Below are 25108 nucleotides of genomic sequence, written 5' to 3'. Positions count from 1 at the left end.
TCTCAACAATGGTGACAATTATAAAGCATATTGCAGTGCATTCTGGGTGCCACCAATCAGAACTCATTCATGGCTCCCAACATGCATTGTTGCATTAATAAATAATGAGATTATGTTCAGAGGTGATCTGTTTGTCACCATTGCTGAGATGTATACGCTAATTCTTGATGTCTGTGTGTGCCTACATAATTTTTTTTTTTTAATTTTATCGTTTGGATTTCATTGAAAAGGCTAAAAACGATATGTTCTAAAAGGACCGTGCTGCTAAAATCCATAAGATAAATTTAACTCAGAATTTGTGCTCTTGATGAGTTCTGCAATTCAGGTCGATTAATAATTATGTTAAACACAACCAACACCATCAGATCACCTTTTCTATTTGTTCACATGGCTGTTATAACTCACACACAACAGCCAAACAAGATCTAAAGTTAAAGATTTAAGCGTCAAGAGCCCAACTAAACCAAACACTGATCACCATAATGGTGACTTAAAATTATGTTTTTCTGCTTCAGAGATTCTGCTTGTTAACATAAGGTGTCTTCAATAATGCTCAATCATCACTCAATTATTCACTTAATTATCTCGTTTACTTTAACACTGCTTCAGTGTTCATTTAACACTCTGCTCAGAGTTTATATAATTCACACTCTCAGTGTTAATTTAACACTGGGGATTTTGCTGTAAACACTGGTGTGTGTGTGTGTGTGTGTGTGTGTGTGTGTGTGTGTGTGTGTGTGTGTGTGTGTGTGTGTGTGTGTGTGTGTGTGTGTGTGTGTGTGTGTGTGTGTGTGTGTGTGTGTGTGTGTGTGTGTGTGTGTGTGTGGTCTCTGTGTGTCAGGAGGAAGCAGGTGTTTGGTGTTGATGACAGTGTGTCTCGAGCTCATTTGTGTTCTTCTGCTGGTCTTCATCACACTGTACATCACCATCACAGCAGAGAGAGACCTGTTAAAGAGTTACAAGAACACAGTTGAAGAGTTCAATCACACTATCATCAGCTTACAGGACAATTACACTGATCTAATGACTGAAAAAGACCAACTGAAGAACAACTTCAACTCTTTGAGTCAGAAGAAACTGGAGTTAGAGACCAGAGTCAATGATCTTAGTCCTGAGAAAAGCCAGTTACAGGGAAGTTTTGATGCTTTGAGTCAGAAGAAACTGGAGTTAGAGACTGAACCAAGGAAGTTATCTACACACGGTTTGTACAAATGTATTTATATTTTCGGGCTGAGAATCGCTTCATTTTTTTTTACTAATTAATCACACAATTTGCTGTGATTAATCGCAATTAATCGCATTTTCCCCCAAGCTTGTAATCATCAATATTTAATGGTAAAATCACCTAATTAAATTAAACAACACAAAGGAATTATATTTCAAATATAAATGTGAACTGTAAACAGAGTAGAACCACAGAGTAGTTGCTCCCATCTGGGACACCAAACCTCTGATGTGGTCGTGACTGTTATTCTGATATTGAGTGTCTGTGAAACTGCTTTTGAGTTGTATGGCTTTCACTTTGAATAAACTGATTAACAAACATTATTAGTATTATATTGAACTGTATTTTTGTTTTTATTTCATTCTTGTGTATCTGTTTATTGCACTATGGCTATATTTGCTCCAGTCCAGCAGGTGCAGCAGAGAGCAGGTTTATCAGACTGAAGTGATCAGAGAGGAACAGAAACATCAGATTCAGACACTTTCTGCTGTTTCCTGCATCATCAACACACAAGTCCAGTTTGGCCTGTTTAAGTTTGGTTGGGTTTATTTGAGTGTTCACAGATTCCTCTTGTTGGCTTTTGAAGCTGATAATATGTTGAACGTACAATACACAAAGACAGTAGTATGAGTCTGCTGAGTATTTTTAAGTTGGTTGAAAGTTTGTATTCTTGTTGAAGGCCAGTGTTACCCTTGTTAGTAGCATAAAAAACACAAAAAACACTCCTCATCCTGAAGATCACAGCTCATATCTGTAGACGTACTGTCCGACATAAGAGCAAAATCAAAATATTAAATGCAGAGTGATTGAATGATTATTGCCGTTGTTGTTGATTATTCATGTTGATTATGAATTTAAATAAGGCTGTGGCTAGAAGTCAGTTGTAGTTCTTGTGTTTTTCTTTCCTTCAGTGATTCATGGTGAGATCAGATCGTTGACTTTGTATGGTCACGTTGAGACTCACGTGAAATGATTGACAGCTGACACAGCGAATGAGAGAGCGAGCACTGAGATCATAAGTGACGCAAATCAGAAAGAGGAGAGACAGAGCTCACTGTGTTCAGTGAGAGACTGTATTTTGTATTTCAAATACTTAAATACTTATTTAAATAGGCCTATGTCATTTTATTTTTGTATACAATAACTTTAATCACCAGACTTAATAAGACTACGAAATAGCCTATCACAATTTTTGGGCAAGATGCAAGTAAATCACGTGACATGTTCCTGTCGAGGTAAAGTATCTAGTAAAATATACTATCGGATATTATTCACTGAATGTCATAATGACATTCAGTGCATAATATCTGATAGTACACAGCAAAATCCCCAGTGTTAAATGAACACTCCTGGTGTACATATACAGGTCCTTCTCAAAAAATTTGCATAAAGTTCATTATTTTCCATAATGTAATGATAAAAATTAAACTTTCATATATTTTAGATTCATTGCACACCAACTGAAATATTTCCGGTCTTTTATTGTTTTAATACTGATGATTTTGCCATACAGCTCATGAAAACCCAAAATTCCTATCTCAAAAAATTAGCATATCATGAAAGGGGTCTCTAAAAGAGCTATTAACCTAATCATCTGAATCAACTAATTAACTCTAAACACCTGCAAAAGATTCCTGAGGCTTTTAAAAACTCCCAGCCTGTTTCATTACTCAAAACCGCAATCATGGGTAAGACTGCCGACCTGACTGCTGTCCAGAAGGCCATCATTGACACCCTCAAACAAGAGGCTAAGACAGAAATAAATTTCTGAACAAATAGGCTGTTCCCAGAGTGCTGTATCAAGGAACCTCAGTGGGAAGTCTGTGGGAAGGAAAAAGTGTCAAAAAACGCTGCACAACGAGAAGAGGTGACCGGACCCTGAGGAAGATTGTGGAGAAGGACCGATTCCAGACCTTGGGGGACCTGCGGAAGCAGTGGACTGAGTCTGGAGTAGAAACATCCAGAGCCACCGTGCACAGACGTGTGCAGGAAATGGGCTACAGGTGCCGCATTCCCCTGGTCAAGCCACTTTTGAACCAGAAACAGCGGCAGAAGCGCCTGACCTGGGCTACAGAGAAGCAGCACTGGACTGTTGCTCAGTGGTCCAAAGTACTTTTTTCGGATGAAAGCAAATTTTGCATGTCATTCGGAAATCAAGGTGCGAGAGTCTGGAGGAAGACTGGGTAGAAGGAAATGCCAAAATGCCTGAAGTCCAGTGTCAAGTACCTACAGTCAGTGATGCCATGTCTGGGGTGCCATGTCAGCTGCTGGTGTTGGTCCACTGTGTTTTATCAAGGGGAGGGTCAATGCAGCTAGCTATCAGGAGGTTTTGGAGCACTTTATGCTTCCATCTGCTGAGAAGCTTTATGGAGATGAAGATTTCATTTTTCAGCACGACCTGGCACCTGCTCACAGTGCCAAAACCACTGGTAAATGGTTTACTGACCATGGTATTACTGTGCTCAATTGGCCTGCCAACTCTCCTGACCTGAACCCCATAGAGAATCTTTGGGATATTGTGAAGAGAAAGTTGAGAGACGCAAGACCCAACACTCTGGATGAGCTTAAGGCCGCTATCGAAGCATCCTGGGCCTCCATAACACCTCAGCAGTGCCACAGGCTGATTGCCTCCATGCCACGCCGCATTGAAGCAGTCATTTCTGCAAAGGGATTCCCGACCAAGTATTGAGTGCATAACTGAACATAATTATTTGAAGGTTGACTTTTTTGTATTAAAAACGTCTCAGGTTACGTATGTAACCCTGGTCCCCTGCTAGGGAACGAGACGCTGCGTTTGAGACGCAATGGGAACGCTCTGCGTGATTACGTCGGGAAGCACGTGTAAAATCAGTCCAATGGAAGCCCACTACGACATAGGTGACGTCATAGACCAGGAAACTATATAGCAGCCCTGAAATCAGACCGCGACAGCTTCTGAAAAACCTGAAGCAAGTCGATCTGGGCATGCAGGAAGTATGGCAGGCAAACGCAGCGTCTCGTTCCCTATCAGGGAACCAGGGTTACATACATAACCTGAGACGTTCCCTTTCAAGGGAACTCGAGCTGCGTTTGAGACGCGATGGGAACCCCATACCCACTACGCCATAGTGACAAATGCCCGTTCTGTGTGAAGTCCTGCGCACACTAAGAAGCAAGCAACCTCGCCCCAGGAGTGGAGAGGTCAAGGTCATAAAACCTGACAAATGTATGAGGACCATCCTGCCGCATTACACACGTCAAGAAGGGAAACTCCCGAAATTAAGGCCATAGAGGCCGCCATACTCCGAGTAGAATGGGCCCGCACAGCCATAGGTGAAGGCTGTCCCGCCGCTTCATAAGCCAATGAATAGCCTCGACTATCCATTTACTCATCACCTGTTTAGATGCAGGGCATCCTCTCTTGAGTGACCCAAAACAAACAAATAATTGCTCAGATTTACGCCACAGAGAAGCTCTGTGAATGTAGGCATCTAAAGCCCGGACTGGACATAACAGGTTAAGCTGTTCCTGATCTGGGGTATTAAAGGGAGGAGGATAAAAGGCCTGCAGCACTATTGGGCCCCCAACATTTAGTGGGACCTTAGGAATATAACCCGGTCTAGGGTAGAGGAATGCTTTCACCATACTAGGTGCAAATTCCAGACATGAAGGAGCAACCGACAGAGCATGTAAATCACCAATTCTCTTGATAGACGAAATAGCAAGGAGAAATATAATCTTTAGAGTGAGTAATTTTTCTGAAACCTCCTCGATGGGCTCGAAGGGAGCCAAGGCCAGACCCTCAAGTACAATGGCCAAATCCCAAGCCGGTGCTCTAGATTGCAGTGCAGGCCTGAGCCTCAATGTACCACGGAGAAAACAAATAATAAGATGATCTCTCCCAAGAGAAGAAGCCCCGAGAGGGGAGATAAGCAGATATAGCCGCTACGAACACCTTTAAGGTGGAGGGAGATAATCCAGCAGAGAAACGGTCTTGAGGAAATCGAGAACTGTACCAACAGGGCAGTTAACAAGATTTAAAAAACGTTCTCCACGCCATGTAGAGAACAGTTTCCATTTCAATGTACATAGTTTTCTCGTGGAAGGAGCTCTGGATTGAAGGACGGTCTCAACGACCTCAGTCGAGAGACCGGATTCTATGAGCTGGGCCCCCTCAGAGGCCAAGCCCACCGTTTCCACAACTCCGTTTAACCCTTTTCTGTTATGTGCAGGACCCATAGAGAAATATTTGGCAGAAGTTTCCACGCTGCCAGAAATTCCGATAAGGGAACCAGTCTCTCGAGACTGGCCTCTGGATTTGATTGAACAATCATTTCGGCGCCCTGAAGCGGCGAACCGGCAGGGAACAACCGAACTGACCGTTCTACAACCCTCCTCAGAGTATTGCACGGGGACGCTGACACCTCGGCGCCCTGAAGCGGCGAACCGGCAGGGAACAACCGAAGTGGCAGCGCTGCGACCCTCCTCAGAGAGTCGCACCCCAGCAGAACTCCCGGGAGCATTGATAACGGGGGGAATGTGTACAGGTGCAGCCTCGGCCACACCTGCACCATAGCGTCCAGTCCGAGAGGAGCTGGATATGTGAGGGAAAACCATAGCGAAAAGATCGACCTGAGCTTGACCAAAGATTTCCCATAGGAGCTCCACCACCATGGGGTGAAGTCTCCATTCCCCCGGCTTCAGCCCCTGCCTCAACAGGATATCTGCTCTGATTTACGAGATCGTCAGTGTGTTGTCCGGACCCTCCGCCGAGCGACCACTCATGATCACTTCCGACTTGTGAGGGAAGCATCCGTCGATAGCATAATGCGTCGACAAGAAACCCCCAACACTGGGCCTGGGTGAGGAACCAAGGTACTTCCACATGACCGATGCACGTAGGCATAGCCGCGTGACCTTGATCATGTGAAAACGGATTTCCCCTTGGAGAAAACCCCTTGGTCCTGAGCCACCACTGCAGGGGTCTCATGTACAGAAGGCCAAAAGTAATTACGTTGAACGCAGCTGACATGAGACCCACAGTCTGAAACTGTTTCACAGTGAGTGACTGGCCTAGATAAACCTATATTACACCTAGAAAAGTGGTCCTCTGAGCTGGGAGGATCACACTCTTCTGGCGTTGAGTGGCAACCCCAACATCTTTAAATGAGACAGAACGACATCTCGATGCCGAACTGCCATATGCTCAAATTGAGCTAGGATCAACCAATCGTCGATATAATACAATACGCGAATGCCCTGGAATCTCAAAGGAGCCAGAGCTGCATCCACGCATTTTGTAAAGGTGCGGGGTGATAAGCCTAGGCCAAATGGAAGAACCCGATACTGGTATGCTTCGCCCCATTTTTAAAGCGAACCTCAGGAACTTCCTGTGATGAATAGATACTTGGAAGTATGCGTCCTTCAAGTCTATTGTGACAAGCCAGTCCTCGGACTGAATCTGTGATACAATCTGTTTGAGTGTAAGCACTTCCTGCTCCATAACCAGAGCCTGCTGTGAGTCCACTACCGTAGGGAGGACCCCCTGAAATCTCGGCCGACGAGAACCGCTGTAACGCTTTTCTATTATGTGCAGGACCCATAGAGAAATATTTGGCAGAAGTTTCCACGCTGCCAGAAATTCAGATAAGGGGAACCAATCTCTCGAGAGTGGCCTCTGGATTTGCTTGAACAATCATTTCGGTGCCCTGAAGCGGCGAACCGGCAGGGAACAACCGAACCGACCGTTCTACAACCCTCCTCGGAGGATTGCACGGGGACGCTGACACCTCGGCGCCCTGAAGCGGCGAACCGGCAGGGAACACCCGAACTGGCAGCGCTGCGACCCTCCTCAGAGAGTCGCACCCCAGTGGGAGCCGAGGAGAATCGATTTCTCTAAACCGTCCCTCCTTTTATTTTTTTCGACAGGACTTCTTGTCTAAGCTTTATTAGAGATGACGACAGTCCTCTTTTTATTTAGATCTTGCCTACCTCTAACAGCTTAGTTCCTACGACCCTCCTCGGAGGATCGTAGGAAAAAGCAGGCAACTCGGCACCCTGAAACGGCGAACCGGCAGGGAGACCGAACTGACTGCTCTACGACCCTCCTCGGAGGATCGTATGGGGACGCTGACACCTCGGTGCCCTGAACGGCGAACCGGCAGGGAACAACCGAACTGGCAGCGCTGCGACCCTCCTCAGAGAGTCGCACCCCAGAGGGCGCCGAGGAGAAACGATTTCTCAAAACCGTCCCTACCCCGGAGGGGACCACCCTTAGAAGCCTGATAGCCTCAGCATCAGGTCTTCTTCTTTGCACTCTATGCCAGTTTAAGGAACATAGATTGGTGAGGAAGAAACCTCTGGAACGCCGCTGAAAGGTTTAGTTTTCTTGAAAGCGGAGCGTCCAGAAGAACAGACATTTTTATCTTTCTTTTTCTTTATTTTTATATCAGAAAAACGTATACATATAAACATATATATATATATATATATATATATATATATATATATACATATTTATTCTCGAATATATTCTTGAATAGAGTCAATGCTGACATCCTCACATTCATCTATGTCCTTAAATACTTTACCCACCAGTACTGCCTCATAAAATTTATTTATTATTAAAGATGGCTGGTGGGTAACGTCGGGGTTAAAAATGATGACGCCGACTTGGGAGGGAGAAAGCTCGCAAGCGTCTCTATAATCCAAGGCACTGTCATACCATCATACTTAATACCCATAACATTACTCTAGTTAAGACGTACTTTTATTTATTTTGTTCACTTTTTCTTAACAAAACACTAACGATACCAATTCCTCGGAACTGGAAATCGCAGCAAACTGGATCTGCAGGTGAAAGCTAAGATAGGGCGGAGCCCGTCCCAACCCACGCTGTCAGATCCGTTTGCGAACCCCAAAATGCGAGTCGCCGCCGTGTCTAGGCAACAGCGGGACCCGCGCGGGTAGCGCGAACCGAACCATTCTCCCCAAAGAACGATCGGCGAGAGCGGAGCGTCTTCATAGATAGACTCATACAATGCACACAATCAGCCCCCTCGAGGACTGACTGGGCATGCTCCACTCCCAAACAAGCAACACAAAGCTGATGTGTGTCCCCACCCGTAATATAACGAGGGCAGGGAACAACACACCGTCTATAATCTTGCTTGCTCTCCATAATAATGATAGATTGGGCTTGACAGACAACAATAAATAGACAAGGACAGATATACAGAGAGCGCTTGCTGAAGGTACAGAAGCTGTCGCGGTCTGATTTCAGGGCTGCTATATAGTTTCCTGGTCTATGACGTCACCTATGTCGTAGTGGGCTTCCATTGGACTGATTTTACACGTGCTTCACGACGTAATCACGCAGAGCGTTCCCATCGCGTCTCAAACGCAGCTCGAGTTCCCTTGAAAGGGAACACTTATTTTATTGGTCGGATGAAATATGCTAATTTTTTGAGATAGGAATTTTGGGTTTTCATGAGCTGTGTGCCAAAATCATCAGTATTAAAACAATAAAAGACCTGAAATATTTCAGTTGGTGTGCAATTAATCTAAAATATATGAAAGTTTAATTTTTATCATTACATTATGGAAAATAATGAACTTTATCACAATATGCTAATTTTTTGAGAAGGACCTGTAGGTCCAACTACAGGGTGTTAAAAATTAACACTGAAGCAGTGTTGAAGTTAATGAGATAATTAAGTGATTTATTAAGTGATGATTGGCCATTAGTGGTGACACCTAATGTTCATAAGAAGAATCATTGATGGAAAGAGAAACAACAAGAACAGAAAAAAAAGAGAAACACAAGAACTACTGACTTCGAGCCATTACACATTATTGCACTTATAGAAGTAAATGTTTTATGGAATTTTTCGTTTCAAGTCACCATTATTGTAGTCAGCGTTTCCTTTAGTTGAGCTCTTGACCCTTTTATTTTGTACAGTTAGATTTTCTCTGTCTATTCAAACATTGTGATTATTAAGCATATTTGTTACTGCAAGAGAAAACCTGCTCACATTATGATATGTGATGACATTATCATCATGTAGTGACCTGATTCATGTTTAGAGTCCAAATATTTGACTATATGCCTAATTTTAGCATTGGTGGTTGTATTCTGCAGTTTGAGATCCAACAGTAATATGAACATTTTTGAAAATACTTTGAGCATAGATGTTGCTGTGTTTGGACACACAGACATCAAGAATCAGCATATGAATCTCAACAATGGTGGCAATAAACAAACTAGTGACAAACAGATCAACTCTGAACATCACAAAACAAACTACTAAAGTCCTAAGAAAACAATAGAAAAATAAAAGCAAACAGGAAAAAACAATGAAAAATACAGGGCAATTCAGCTGCATAATTTATTCATGCTGTAATGCATGATGTGAGCCATGGATTTGTTTTGATTGGTGGCTCCCATCATGCACTGCAACATAAAGCATTTGTGTGATTGTCAGCATTGTTGAGATTCATATGTAGATTCTTGATGTGATTTTAAAACCATCAAATTATAAAAAAACACTGCTGGAATTAGCGTCTAATAAATATGAATAATAAATTTGTATAATCGTTTATAATGCTGGTTCAATGTATCAGGCCAATACAGGATTCAATTTGATCTAAACATTATCATCATGACCCGGGCTATCATCATGACACGTAGAACAATTACAACGAAATGTCTATACAATCAGCTTAAACTTACGATGCTTTTGGAAACAGCAGCCCAGGTCATAGTTTCTCTTGCCACAACAGATGTGCTTCACAAACACAGAGTTGGAGTAGCCAGAAAACAACTAATATTTAAAAGTAAAGGGTCAAGAGCCCAACTAAAGCAAACACTGATCACCATAATGGTAATATGAAATGAAACATTCCATAAAACACCACCATCTAAACTTCTGTAAATCTAAATAAGACTGTGTGTAGATGTATGACAGAAATAAAGTCAAACTGGTGTACAAATAATAAGTGCAATAATGTGTAATATCTCATACTAGTAGTACTACTAGAGTAGTTCTTGTGTTTCTCTTTTTTTCTGTTCTTGTTGTTTCTCTTTCCTTCAATGATTCTTCTTATTAACATTAGGTGTCACCACTAATGGCCAATCATCACTTAATTATCTCATTAACTTCAACACTGCTTCAGTGTTAATTTTTAACACCCTGTGGTTAAAATTATTGCTTTAATATTTGTGTATTTTCAAATTACAAATTACTTTAATTAAATACTTAAAACTGATTTCCATTACACGAGAGTAGATGTTAAAACTTCATGCTGATTTGTACTCGGCTTTCGCCAAGATAAGCACCAACTAAGACATAACTTTACAGTAACCTATGCTTCTCCATCCATTTACGCTTTCCATATGGTGATGTAAATCTCCTTCTGTCTAGTGTTAACACGCGTCAGCACACACAACGGCTGCAACCACAGTGCGGTCCCCCATGACAACGGTTCCGTATGGCATACCACCTACTGCAAAACACAATATCTGCCCAACCACCCGTCATTCACGCAATATACACAGGAACGTAATGACTGTAAATACTATACAACCTATACAAATAAACCAACAGACTCTTCAAGTTTTCAAGAATTCTAAGAAACCGTAGCCTGGCGGCCTGTACACAGCCAGCTAGAATCTTTCCGTCTAAACCACAGCCAGTTGCTGCTCCTTTCTGCTGCTTCAGATAAGTTCTTTACTGTGCGACGCAACTCTTGGCCACTGAATCTGACGTCTCTGAGGAACCGGGTTGTAGAGTGTGCCACAAAACCTCGACAACCCACTTCCACTGGATAAACCTGGACTCTCCATCCTCGCTGTTCTGCTTCAGTGGCCAGATGAGCATACCGCAGTTTCTTCCTCTCATATGCCTCATCTACCGCATACTCCCATGGCACTGTTAACTCTATCAGTTAAACAATGCGTACTGATCCAGACCACAAAACAATATCTGGTCGTAGGTTAGTGGTGGCAATCTCAGGTGGAAAAATAAGCCGTTGATCAAGATCAGCCAACATCTTCCAGTCCCTAGCAGCTTCCAGTTGTCCTGGGCGAGAATTGGTGTTAGCACCTTTTCTTGGTGGTTGCTCGCCTGGGCGGAGGAATATTGTCTTATGCGTGTAATGTGGTAACTTATTGGTCATACTACGCTTGCCTTCCAATGCTAAAGCAAAACATCGCAATACTTGGTCATGGCGCCAAGTAAACCGACCTTGGCTAAGAGCAACTTACATCCTGTCAAAATGTGCCTTAATGTGGCAGGTGATGAACACAAAGGACAAGAGGGATCCTCTCCTACCCAGAGGTTTAGGTTCTGCGGTGATGGGAGAACATCATATGTTGACCTAATAAGGAAAATGATCCTACTCTCTTCCATTGACCAAAGGTCTTGCCAGCCCATTTTGCGTTGTTCCACACACTCTCCCATCTCATCCACTCTCCCTGCTTGGCCTGGGAAATGGCCTTTATACATCTCATCCTCTCCTCCTGCTTTCGCACCTCGTTGACTACCAGCTTCTTCCTTTGAGCTGGGCCTGCCTTGTGCCATTTAGGAGGAGCTAAACTGAGCCCAAAACCCCCTCTTCCATGCTGTACCTGTCCCACGATATCCCCAATTTGAAGGTCAGCCTTTGCCTCTTCCACAGATTTCTTTGCTGACCACTTTCTACCAGTTTTTACCACAGGGGCTGCCTTCCTTACACATTTGTCGCGTGACTCTGCTAAAGTCATTTCCAGTCTGACCTTGGCACACTTGAACTCCTCGGTTAAAGCAGAGACTGGCAGCTGCAATAATCCTTTACTATAAAGTCCCACTCTGCTGAGGCAGCGTGGAACTCCCAACCATTTCCTGATGTATGAACTTATTAACGCTTCCAGCTTATCCACTGTTGTCAAAGAAACCTCGTTCACAGTCAGAGGCCACAGCAACCTTGGCAGTAGACCGAACTGAAAGCACCAGAGTTTTAGTTTGCCTGGTAGAGCACAGCTGTTTATGCTCTTCAACCCTTCCACTGCTTGTCGTCTAACTTCTCCGACTTGAACTGGGTCCTTTAGATCCCCATCGTACCATCTCCCAAGACTCTTCACTGGCTTCACAGAAACTGTATTGCCTCACCATTAATGAAGAATGTTTTATCTACTAGCTTTCCTCTAACTATCGAGATGCTCCTTGATTTAGAGGGCTTAAATTGAATTCGTGCCCATTCAATATTATCTGTTAACTTTCCCAATAACCGATTAGTGCAGGCTACTGTTGTAGTCATGGTTGTCATGTCATCCATGTATGCTCTGATTGGTGGTAGTCACATCCCAACCCAGCAGGCACAGTACGTCAATGTGACGTCAGGAAGACGTTGGACTCCAACTAATCCAACGTCAGTCAGACGTCATATTTTGGTTGAAAATGAAAGTCAGGTTGACATCTAAACCCAACGTTTGTTTGGCGTCAAGCTCCAACGTCAGACAGATGTTGAATTTTGGCTGGAATAAGCACCGCAAAAAAATGTGACATGCATGGCAGCACATTAAATCTGTGAAGATCTCAGCAGAAGAGGAGTAAACAACTCAAACAGCATTACCAGCTTCACTTATTACTAACCAGACTGACTTTATTTCACTTCCGGTTTAATGAAATCAATAGTGGTATTTTAAAGTCACCATGATGGTGGTTAGCGTTTGCTTTAGTCGGACTCTTGACCCTTGACTCTTTATTATTAAATTTCTCTGGTTGCTATAATTGTGTGTTTATAAAGCACATTTATTGTGGCAAAAAAAACCTAGAGAAAATGAGATCAGCTGATGTTGGCAGTCTATTGATGATGTTGATCAAGTCATCATCATGTAAGTGCTTGAGTCCCTGATCTTAATCAGAGTCTAATGTTTTGATTATATTGGACTTGTGTTTTCTAATGTTGTTTTATAACAGAAGTCATTATATTTTACAGCAAGAGAGCAATGTTGGTTATCAAATAATATAAAGGATTTTAAAAACATTTAGTACATTAAACTTTCTCCTCCACATTATTACTTAGACATCAAGAATCAGCGTATGACTCTCAACAATGGTGACAATCAATGAAATGCTTTATGCTGCAGTGCATGCTGGGTACCACCAATCAAAACTCACCCATATCTCCCAGCATGCATTGTGGCATTAATAAATTATGCAGCTGGATTTTTTGTAGCTTATGAGTTGATCTGATTATCAGGATATTTTGTTTGATTGTCACCATTGTTGAGATTCATATGCTGTTTCTTGATGTCTGGGTGTGTCTAAGTAATGCCATAGATGAAAGGTTTTTGTGCACTAAATAGTATTTACAAAAAAACAAGTATATTATGTGATAACACTGCTAGATATGCTGTAGAATCAAATGACTCCTATATGAATAAAACCACATTAAAACCAGAAGTATTAGTCAAATAATCAAAACATTAAACACTGAATAAGATCAGGGATTCAGGCAATTACATGATGATATCATCAATAAACAGCCAACATCTCCTGATCGCATGGCTTTTTTAGCTATAAGTGTGCTTTATAAACACACAATTATAGCAGCCAGAGAAAATTTTATATTACAGAGTCAAGGATCAAGAGCACAACTAAAGCAAATGCTAACCACCACCATGGTGACTTTAAAATACAAGATATGATTTCATTAAAATGGAAATGAAATAAAGTAAATCTGGTTAGTTTTAAGTGAAGCTGGTAATAAGTGTACGGCCATGCATTTCACCTTTTTGTTTGGTTTATTCCAAACAAAATTCAACGACTGCCCAACGTTGGAGCTTGACGTCAAACAAACATTGGATTTAGACGTCAACCCGACTTTCATTTTCAACCAAAATCCAACGTCTGACCGACGTCGTAGTCTATATCCCGTGCCTGCTGGGAAAAGCCAAGGTCTCTCCTCCTACTACCCATCTTGATGCCCTAATGATTACTTCCATTGCCATGGTAAAAGCCAGTGGAGAAATGGTGCATCCTGCCATTATTCCAACCTCTAAGCATTGCCATGCGGTGCTGAATTTTGGAGTTGAGAAACTAAATTGCAAATCTCCAAAATAGGCTTTCACTAAATTTGTTATTGACATTGGTACTCTAAAAAAATCAAATGCTGCCCAAAGAAGCTCATGTGGCACTGAACCATATGCATTAGCCAAATCCAGGAATGGCACATGGAGCTCCTTCCTCTCCTTTTTAGATGATTGAATTCTTTGCGAGATGACATTGATGTGTTCTAAGCATCCTGAGAACCCTGGAATGCCCGCTTTTTGAACTGAAGTGTCAATGAAGCCATTCTTTAATAGGTAGGTTGACAATCTCTGCGCAATAATGCTTAAGAAAATCTTACCTTCGACGTTTAATAGTGAAATAGGACGAAACTGACTGATGCTTGTAGCATCTTTTTCTTTAGGTATAAAGACTCCACCGGTTCGGCGCCATTCTCTAGGTACGACCTGCTTTTCCCATGCCACTTTTATCAATTTCATCAGAATTCGTAGAACTCCTGAAGCACTCTTGTACACTCTGTACGGAACTCCATTAGGCCCTGGAGATGATGAAGCCCTTGCCTTTCTCACAACCTGCTCTATCTCTTTCCACTTAGGTGCACAGACCTTCATTTGGTATTCTGGTGGATTGATAGGTGGGATATCTGACGGAATTGACATAGGCTCATGCCTTTTTGCATCTATATGCTTTTCCTCCAAATATCTCTCTAGCTCAACCCTAGATGCTTTTAAAGTGCCATTCTTCTCACTGGTGAATAACTTCTTTACGAATTTGAATGGATCTTTATAGAAATTAGCCCTCGCACGCTCCTTCTTTTTGTAGCGTTTCCGTAGGCGCTCAGCTCTGCGTAATGTTGCAAGCTTATCTTTTATTGCCCACTGAAATCCTGGGGACTGTGGTTTGCTCCCTGTCGCTGGATTTCATTCGACTGACTTGACTGACTTCGTAAGAAGTACTGATCAATGCGAGGCCCTTGTCCCTTCTCCCTCAAGCATTTCATTTTCCCTTGATGAATCTTCAACCCCCTGACCGTTGTCGCCTTGCTCCAGCCACAGACACAAGCTTGGAGTTCAATGACTTTGCTAACTGCAGAACCTGAACTAGTCTTTTGTGAAGTACTCACAAATTTAATAATTAAATACATTTTTCACAGCAGTATTTTATTTAAATACATTTGACGAGTAAGTATTTGTAATTTGTAATTAAATACTTTTTGCCCATCTCTGCTCTAGATGATCGCATAATTCAGTGGAAAATTTACAGAAATGTTATTCTGTATGACGAAATATTTTGCAAACATGTGATGACAAATCAATATTTATTTAAAATATGCACGCCTTTGGACTGAGAGCCCTAACGGACACTATCTTGTAAGTGAACACAAATAAACCGGTGAAGACGTGACTGACTGCATATGTGTGTGATTTTTTTCAAAATATCAAACATTACATATTGATTATTTTGCACTCTTGACATCCATTAAAGGATTAGTTCACTTTAAAAAAAAAGATATCCATGTCTTTCTTTCTTCAGTCGAAAATAAATTAAGGTTTTTGACGAAAACATTCCAGGATTTTTCTCCCTTTAATGGACTTCAATGGCAACCAAATATTTCAATGTTCAAAGAAGGTTCAAATGTCCATCTCAATGCAGCTTCAAAGTCTAGACATGATCCCAGCCGAGAAATAAGGGTCTTATCCAGCGAAACAGTCAGTCATTTTCACATACACACAAAACAATGTTTAGCCGTAAATGCCCATCTTATCTCTGAGATGCGCCACACATTGCGTCATCACGTTGAAAGGACACACGCACGTCATCTATCTAAGTTATTTGTCTGTGCACTCCGGTTCAAAAATAGCCTGATGTCGTCATACTCAGAGTTTAGTCAGAATGTGAGTGATACTGCTCCATTGTGATTGTGGGGAATTTCAACCGAACCAGGAAAGAAAATGCCTCTGCACTCAATTGGATCGACAAATGCCTTGATCGCGGTTCTCTGTTCCTCTTTTAAAATGAATGCGCTGTCTACATCTTCTATAACAGACGCAGCAGCTGAAACATCTAAATTCTCCAGCGTCAGCTCTTTGTTGTAAACAAATTCAACTCAAGTGCTCTTTGGTGACTTGGATGATTATGTTACTCTTGATCATCTGTCCATCATCGTATAAAGCCCAGCCTGACAATTTGATTGGTCCGAACAGCTTTTGTTCGAGCATACTTGAACATAAGGCTGTGGCTGAAATGACTCCATATGTAATATACAAAGATTTTTTTGGCTCAGATAAGGTCCAGTTCTAGTTTATTTCTTTGCTCTTGGCTGACATGTGGCATTGCTATGCAGAGGTGTAAAGTCCAGGTTCAGAAACTTCAGAAAGGAAGTATTTTGTTCCAATCACCTGGATTTGCTAATTCAGACAGGAGATAGAACTAATTAGTGAAATCAGCTGACTGAGTTCATGGGTGGAATAAATATATGGCAGGACTTTTACTCTTTGACCCCTGGATTGACCCACCTCTGCTGATTTTCAGCATTAGCTGGAAATGAGGTGAACTGACCCGTGTTGGTGGAAATTCTATAACTGGAAATGGTTTGCCTGTTCTTGATATGTTGGTATGATGCTTGAAATAAAGCAACATGATTTTTAATAACCTAACAAAGACAATAAAAAAACACATCCGAAGAGCATGATGGACTACTATTTTTATCTTGTCATGTTTGTAATGTTTTTATCTTGGTTTCATGTTTGGCTTTTTTTTTTTATCTTGGTTTCATGTTTGAATTTTTTTTATATTTGTTTCATGTGTAAGGAACCTGGGTCAGGCTTTGGGGATACGTATTTAAAAAATAGTAATTTCACAATTAATAATTATTCATACGGTTTGAGCAGAATAGTTTTGAGCAATTGTCCAGAATATATAGATTCCCAGGATAACTTCTAAGGGAATTAATTCGTCATCGAATTAATCTGTTTGTCCAGCAAACTGATCATGCAATCTTCATCAACTACTATAGGGAAGTTACCCTTAAGGGACTCGCCGGAAAAGACGATCTTTCTGGCCGTGAAAGATAGCTTTCCTCTTTTGCAACAATACTATTTAAAGTAAGCTCGTAGCTGGATCGTAACATTAAAGGGACTTGTATATAAGCGACAAGACAGAATCAATAAATGAATATAATGCATTTAATAAAGGCAAAGTTACGTATACCGGTTATAACAAACAATAAATGTATTTACAAACACAATAATGGCAACGACACAATGAAAGAGAATGCATCAATAAAGAGAGAGAGAATGAGAGAGAGAGAATCTGGAAGGATCAGTGGCAAATTACAGACCTTAAAACCTTTGAGAGACAACATGGGGAAACACATCTTAATGCTCTTAAAGCCCGGTACGAATATATATACTTGCACTGGCTCGTTGTGTGGCTGCTTCGAAGGTAGATGGTCCGGAGCACGTACTTTCGAACGAAGGTTTAAAGGTCTCGGACGTAAAATTACCAAAGAAAGGATTCAGGCTAAGTTCACTTACTCGTCTGAGGAAATGAACAAAGTAGAAAGGAAAAATAAAACTTAAACAAACTAAAGAAAAGATCATGCAGGGCAGTTACATGATGATGCCAAGAGAGGAGAAGTAAGAGAGAGAGACTGATCTTGATCAGTCATTTAAAAGGGTGAAGACGTCACCCCCTCTGGGGGTATGTGAGCCAATCCAAAGTGGTCCCTTTGGAGGGAGATTTTATGACTCTTTGTGTCCAGACAGCACATTTGAATCTGTAATTTCATTGGGTGTTTAAAGGGGTCATTAACTGGATTATTTTATTATTTTATAATGTTGCCTGGGGTGCCCTTATAATGTTAGTATGATTTTACATCAAACATTGTCATAATTAAGAAATAAAAGGCATTTTTCCTAGCCTGATTTTAGCATCTGATTTGAACGCTCTGTTTGAACGGGCGTTTCTGCTGTGAGACTTCAGTGTAAACGCCCACTGCTGTGATTGGCTGACATGTTTGCATTTAAAATAGCTAGTATTACATGTGAAACTCTCGGAAACTACCACGTTTTTACTATTACAGCTATCGAGAAGTTTAACAAATATTTAAATGTATTGTTTAAAGCATTATATTTAAATCTATTCCATCACATGAAAGGTTGCAGTGATGGGCTGAGCAGATGACATACAGTCTGGTGATCGCGTGAATAAAGATCTCATTATTGCAACTCAGTTTTTGCACACTCACGAATGCTTTTACACCAAATAACAATGCAAACACGACATAAATACAGGTAGAGCTTTGTTGTGCAGTGTAACAGCGTCATTGATTTCATAACGAGATTTGCGCGCTGTGTGATTGATTGACTGACAGCTTGGGCGATTGGAAAGGGAGCGTTCTTTGGTCGCATTCTTTCTATAACTTAATCACAGTTTTAATATTATTTCATGTTAAGAGAAACGATGTGAAGTTGATCTTTAGTCACTGATGCATAAACAGTATTGAATGATGAGAGAAAGATAATACTGAACTTGAATAATTACACATCAGAAATCACTGCTCACAGATCAGGCATTAAAATAAACATGGTTACTTACATGTTTGTGGCGTTGCTGGCAGATCTGTGTCATAAAAGTCTGTTTGCAGAGCCTGTGTTGGAAATTGTGACTGATTTTCTGTTGATTTAATAAAGCTTAACCACGCATTCCTAATATTGCGATCCGAAGGAAGCTTATGCAGCAACTGTCTTCTTCCACAACCAGGTACTGCACAATATTTCGTAAATGTTTATTGCTTGGTAGCTCGATCCAGTTTAGCAAAATTACCTTGTCGTAGGCCTATGTTATAGCGTAATGCGCGAGTCGGTGGGCAGGGCTAAACAGGCCGTGTTGAAGTAGGCGTTAATCTTCTTTTGCAGAGGAGGGGTTTTATCCTCTTTGACGTCATCCCCACTTTGAAAAACCTGTCGTTCGCTGAGCCTGGTGTCAATAAAAACTTTTATTGGACTAACAAGGAAGTTTTCAGTTCTGAAACTTACAGGATATTCTTATAGTATGAAGACCTCCTGTATGTCAAAAGCTCAAGGAAAATTTGATTTCTCAGTTCATCTCCCCTTCAAGAGAAAGAATCTTCAAGATTCTTATAATACCCATGTGTCACAAAGTTAACAAAATGTAATGTAAATTAACAAATGGGGAACGAAGATTGGAATTTATAGAGACCAAATATGGTTCACATATTTGTATGAAAAGTGTAAACCATTAACCCATTAGAGTTTACAAGAAAACAAAGGCCAAAACAACATCCGAAGGAAAATCATGAGATGTGAAAAATAGATACATTTTTATACATTTCTCAAGTGGTTATATATATATATATATATATATGTATAAAAGATTAACAGGGTTTATTTCTCCTCCTCAGGAGAAGTGAGTGTAACATCTCTCAGGAATTCCCTTTTAGAGGTCGTAAAAATCCTTATCTATTGTAACAGGATATTCACTAGGCAAAACCCACAATCTGTGTGTGTTTGTGATTGGTCCAGACGCTACAACTACTTATACACTCACAGATCCCTCCATAGGACCTGGTCGATCGGACGAACATAACAACATATCAAATATATTTCGGTAAAGTCTTTATATGATGAAGTTAATGAAAGTGTCATGTGTGTGTGTGGGTGTGTGTGTCTTCACCCTGAGTTCTTCCTTGCCAGAAAGGGGGGGTAGTTGGGTGATAACACATCTCTGTGAAGCTCGGTGTCTTGTTGTCTGTTAAACCTCTGGGTGCCATAAAATTGTCTCCCGAATCGTCTTTTGCAGACTGGCCGGAGCCTAATGCATAATTTGCCTCTATGAGTTCAGAGGCTAAACGCTTTGTGATTTCAGAAGGAATGTGCATTTATATGTGTTCAGATAAACGACCCATGATTTAGCCAGATACCCTACACATGTTTGGAATGTTTTTATCTTGTTGTCATCTAGATTTAGCAGATGAAAAAGAAGTTTCACTTCAGCTACAAAATAGACCTTCGCAGGACAGATTTGTTTTTGTTATCTTCTCACGCTCCTGCCCGCAGCATTCATGTTTTGTCCCACTCCCGCCTGCAAAAGCCAGCATAAAAGTATAAATAGATTTTTTTTCTATACCTCCATGAAATACTTTTTGGCAGCAGGGCTTAAATGTGTGGTAAAACACATCAGCTGTGGTTCCCAGTACTTTGCCATAAAAAATACAGTACCAAGCTTTTAGTTTTCTCTGGCCAACTCTTATATATCATTAACCAATAAAACTAATAATTCAGTTTCACTAACATAAATATATATTCAAATAATATATTAAAGGGGCACAGTGTCATACACACACATACAAAACAACATCATGGTGACACACACATGACTCCAAATAATGCCATAAATAATATGTGTTCAATTATACAGTATAAGCAGGGAGTTTTAGAGTGAAAATGAAATCCAGAGATTTATCTGTGTCTGATCTAACAAAAAACACTTCCTGTGTTGGTACTATTTAAAAGCACGGCACACATCTTAAAGACCACACCTCATCTGGGAACACAGACTGTACTATACTTTACTGTAAGACTGTAAGTTTGAACTAGTAATGGAATCAAAGCCCTTTTTTCCAAGCAGAGATATTAATAACAAATACAGACCTCCAACACAGAGTTGCTACGAGGATAAAGGAAAAGACCAAAAGAAAAGTAAGCAGAAAGTTTTGTTTGACGCAGAGATGGTGTCGCTAATGTTTGAGGGGATGAGAAATGTGACGTAAAGTTTTAATAATTGTTTTCTCTATAAAAAACTGTAATTGTTACTGGTTTTATATGAAATGTTCCATATTTTAGTGAACAGGAATTCCAGATATTTGTCATTATAAAAGAACATACTTTAAAAATAAAAATAAAAAACTCTTATTTATCTAACAAAAACCTGATTACTTACAAAGGTTGATTTGAAACATAGTGTGTGTTTTGTCTCTTGTGTGTCAGGAGGAAGGAGGTGTTTGGTGTTGATGACAGTGTGTTTCGGGCTCATTTCTGTTCTTCTGCTGGTCTTCACCACACTGTACATCAACATCAGTTACAAGCAAACAGTTGAAGAGTTCATTCACACTATCATCAGCTTACAGGACAAGAACACTGATCTTACTGATCTTATGACTGAAAAAGACCAACTGACGAACAACTTCAACTCTTTAAGTCAGAAGAAACTGGAGTTAGAGACTGAACTAAGTAAGTAATCTACACAAGGTTTGTACAAATGGATTTCTGTTTATTTGCACTTTACAACACAAATAATGAGCAATGTTTTTTCTGTTTATTGAAAGGAAATGACAGGTTTTTTATATCCAGTGAGTCGATGAGCTGGTCTGAGAGCAGGCAGTACTGCAGAGATCGAGGAGCTGATCTGATCATTATCAACACTGAAGAGAAGCAGGTGAGTGTGTGTGATTGCAGTGGCGGTCTTTACATAGAGGCATAGGTAGGCGGCTGCTTGGGGCCCCCTAACAGCGGACGTAGTAGGGGGGCCCCAAAACCAACCTAAAAAAAAAAAATATATATAGAAAAGAAAAAACATGAAAAAGCCTCTTATCATCGTGAACGCTTCAAAAGCATAGTAAATGTTATTAATATTCTTAAGAAATACGTTGAAATGTTGAAGTAGTAGTTAAAATGTCCAGTTCATGGTTATCTGTCCCTACACATAACACCCCTTACTTTCTCAATGAAATGGACTAGTCCGTAACGGTGCGCGCCGAGGCGCGAAACGGCGAAAGATAAACACAATGACAGGAGGACTGGGAAGTACACAACGAAGCGAGACGAGTCTAAACGCGAAAATGAAACGAAGTAACCCAAGCGGCTCAAATAAAAGAAAAAAGACGCCGATAAGTATTTGGCAACGCTGCCAAAAAATGACAAACTTTTTTACGCCTTCTGTTAGGGATACATACCGCTAGAGCAGCTGCAGTTAGATGTGAAGTGACGCTAGGTGAGTATAACGTGTATAACGTTACATCCTACAGAAAGGGCAAAAGAAAATATGACATTTATTATGGGTTTATGTAATGATTGTTTGAAGTTCACGTAAATTAAAAGTTGTTATATATTTTTTGAAGCCTAATAAATGTTAATTTTTCGGCTTTCAATTACACTGTCATGTTGGATGGCCATAATTAATGTTTAAAATTAGGGGGGGGGGGGTGGCATATACAATATTTGCATATGGCTAAAATAAGTATATGGCTGTTTGTGGGGGTTTACCCTAACTACTTGTCTTGCTGGTTATATTGATCTTGATTTGATCTTAAAAAAATAATAAACAGTGCTGGTTTTCCTGGCATTTTGGCAAAGACAGGTGTTATCTAAAACCGTATTCTCTGTTGGGTTCCATCATGACTATTAGTTTGTGTAGTTCTACACTTTGTGTGTTCTCTGCTTTCCATCTTCATTTTGGAGTAAAGAAATGTATGCAGGGTTTAAAGGGCAAGGGTTTTTTTTCTTCTCTCCAACCTTTACTTCCCCGTAGATTAGCTTTCAGTCGGTACATTTTTTTTCATTCTCTTTTAAAGATGGGATGGGGGGGCCCCATAGGTACCTTCGCTTTGGGCCCCCAATTTGCTAAATCCGCCACTGTGTGAGTGTCTGTTCATCAATGAGAGGAATCACACTTACTCCTGTTTTTATTCACACACAGAGGTTCATAACTTCATTATTCAAGGAGGATATGTTTTTTGGTGCATGGATTGGTTTGTCAGACACTGAGACTGAAGGGATCATGAAATGGGTGGATAATTCACCACTGAATCGAGGGTAAGTGATAAAACACTCACAGAGAAACACTTCGAATGCATTTGTTAAATACTTTTTAATTATATTTCAATTCTGTTTTGGTTGTGGAAACGTTAAAATGTCCAGTTTTCTAGATGTTAGAGGTACGTGTTTTTAAGGTTATGGTCTTCCTGAAACAATAACAACTTAATTTTTATGAACAACTTAACATGTTGATTTGTAACATTCCAAGAACATAAAAATTGACGGTTTCCTGAGAAATTCATTTAAATCTTAGTCTGATGTTTCTAAAACATTCTTTCAAACATTTGAACACCTGCTGTAAACAAGCAGAAACACTTAAGGAAAGAGAAACCAGATCAGAAAAAAACTACAACTGACTTCAGTCACAGTCTTAGAACTGAAGATAACTGATGTTAAATCTCTGAAGATCTCAGAAGAGAAGGAATAAACAACTTATTACTAACCAGATTGAGTTTGTTTCTGTCAGACGCCTACAGAAGTTCTGAGATTAACAGAGGTTTAGATGTTGATGTTTGGTTGAAAATGTTTAATCTTAACCCCGTTATGGTGATCAGTGTTTGCTTTAGTTGGTCTCTTGACCTTGACATTCCTTCCTTTCTTCCAGCAATTGCAGGTATTTGTTGAAGAAAAACTCTATTACTGTTACTGGAATAATGTTTGTTCATAACTTTAAGAGAACGTTGCCAGTATGTTATCCAATCGTTCACTGTTAGCTGTGAATAGTGTTGTCTCTTTTACGATGAATAGCTTGTTAAGCTCCTCATTTGTTGTTTGCTGAATGGATAAAAACTTTTTATTGAACATCTGGGGTCCTGAATAACTGAAAATCGGACACATTTTATTCAGGTTTTTTGACAGAGGTGAGCCGAATAACATGGGAAATGAGGACTGCATTGAAGTGGATACATTTAGAGACCCTGTGAACAACTGGAATGATGCGCCATGCTCTATGGGGAAGAAATGTATTTGTGAGAAATAAGTTTCATCCAGTCTTGTTGTACTTTTGCTTCTATTATTTTAGTGAATCATTCTTATAATGAATGTATTTCTGATTGAGGTTTATGTCTTTTAAAAAACTGCCATCTGATCTCCATATAAATTTGTTAGAAGGCAAATGTAAAATTGTCATTATTTTCTCATTGCTATAATAAACTCAAACATCCTGGAAAAAGGCTGTTTTTGTAACATGAAATATGATTTTCGAAAGACAAGTTGCGGTCTAGTATAACACCCAGGTCTTTTACTGTAGTGGATAAAGTAACAGGACATCCTTCTAAATTAAAGTTGTATTGTACAAGGTTTTGTGGGTAGTTTTTTGGACCAATAAGTAGTACCTCCGTTTTATCTGAATTTAATAGCAGGAAATTAAAAGTCATTCAGCATATTATATCTTTAAGACACTTTAGATATGTCAATTTAGATAAGGTAATGTTTTCATCTGGTCGTGATGAAATATATAATTGAGTGTCATCAACATAACAGTGGAAATTAATTCCATGTTTTCTTATAAATCTACCAAGTGGCAGCATATATATTGAGAATAGCCTAACACCGATCCTTGCGGGACCCCATAGTCTACTGACGTTATCTTCGATTTTTCCCCATTTAAAAAGACAAAAATAGAAAATATATTACGTATTTGTACGTATGTAACTGATGTTTGCAGACTGTCAAGAAATGAACGTCCAGATATTAGTAAAATTATTGATATACTGGCTGAATACATACTGGAGAAAAAAATTGAAATGTCTATAAATTTTCTTTTGTTATTTGGATGGTATATATAATTCATCCAATGTATGTTTGTAAAAATTATTGATATTCTGAAATAAAAATGTACTTAAATACATGTTGAAAAAATTTTTTTTGATGATATATAATTCATCCCATGTATACATGTAACCCTGTATGTAAAAATCAATAAAAATCTGTGTGACATTGTTATATATTTGTTATATATTTGTTATATTTTTTAGGTAAATACACGGGAGACAGGAGTAAGCGTAAACCAGTGCTTA

General features: G+C 40.1%; 1 protein-coding gene and 1 pseudogene across 3 annotated transcripts in view; one reads left to right on the top strand and one right to left on the bottom strand.

The window, feature by feature from the left end:
* The window catches only part of LOC143710403 (complement C3-like), a 217752-nt pseudogene that overhangs the window by 101557 nt on the left and 91087 nt on the right, over positions 1 to 25108 (bottom strand). The window lies entirely within an intron of this gene.
* Positions 843 to 25034, top strand: LOC143710454 (C-type lectin domain family 4 member M-like). Of its 2 annotated transcripts, XM_077201419.1 has the most exons (5): positions 20808 to 20975; positions 21264 to 21506; positions 21602 to 21711; positions 22972 to 23087; positions 23937 to 25034. In XM_077201419.1, the coding sequence occupies exons 1-5, from the start codon at positions 20876 to 20878 to the stop codon at positions 24067 to 24069; spliced, it is 702 nt and encodes a 233-aa protein (XP_077057534.1). In that variant the 5' UTR covers positions 20808 to 20875; the 3' UTR covers positions 24070 to 25034. The 2 variants fall into 2 exon arrangements, with proteins under 2 accessions (XP_077057535.1, XP_077057534.1); XM_077201420.1 differs by lacking the exons at positions 20808 to 20975; positions 21264 to 21506 and adding an exon at positions 843 to 1201.

This window comes from Siphateles boraxobius, unplaced genomic scaffold, assembly GCF_051911475.1.
Source record: "Siphateles boraxobius isolate OS27281-9 unplaced genomic scaffold, OSU_SipBor_1 47, whole genome shotgun sequence".
NCBI classification, from domain to species: domain Eukaryota; kingdom Metazoa; phylum Chordata; class Actinopteri; order Cypriniformes; family Leuciscidae; genus Siphateles; species Siphateles boraxobius.
This window is presented reverse-complemented; position numbering and strand designations above follow the sequence as displayed.

What these genes read in the sequence shown, in the direction of transcription:
- LOC143710454 (XM_077201419.1), top strand. Translation starts at nt 20,876, where the DNA reads ATGGAATCAAAGCCCTTTTTTCCAAGCAGAGATATTAATAACAAATAC. An exon ending in TCAACACTGAAGAGAAGCAG is followed by an intron (nt 21,712 to 22,971) that starts GTGAGTGTGTGT and finishes ATTCACACACAG; the next exon opens with AGGTTCATAACTTCATTATT. An exon ending in AATTCACCACTGAATCGAGG is followed by an intron (nt 23,088 to 23,936) that starts GTAAGTGATAAA and finishes CATTTTATTCAG; the next exon opens with GTTTTTTGACAGAGGTGAGC.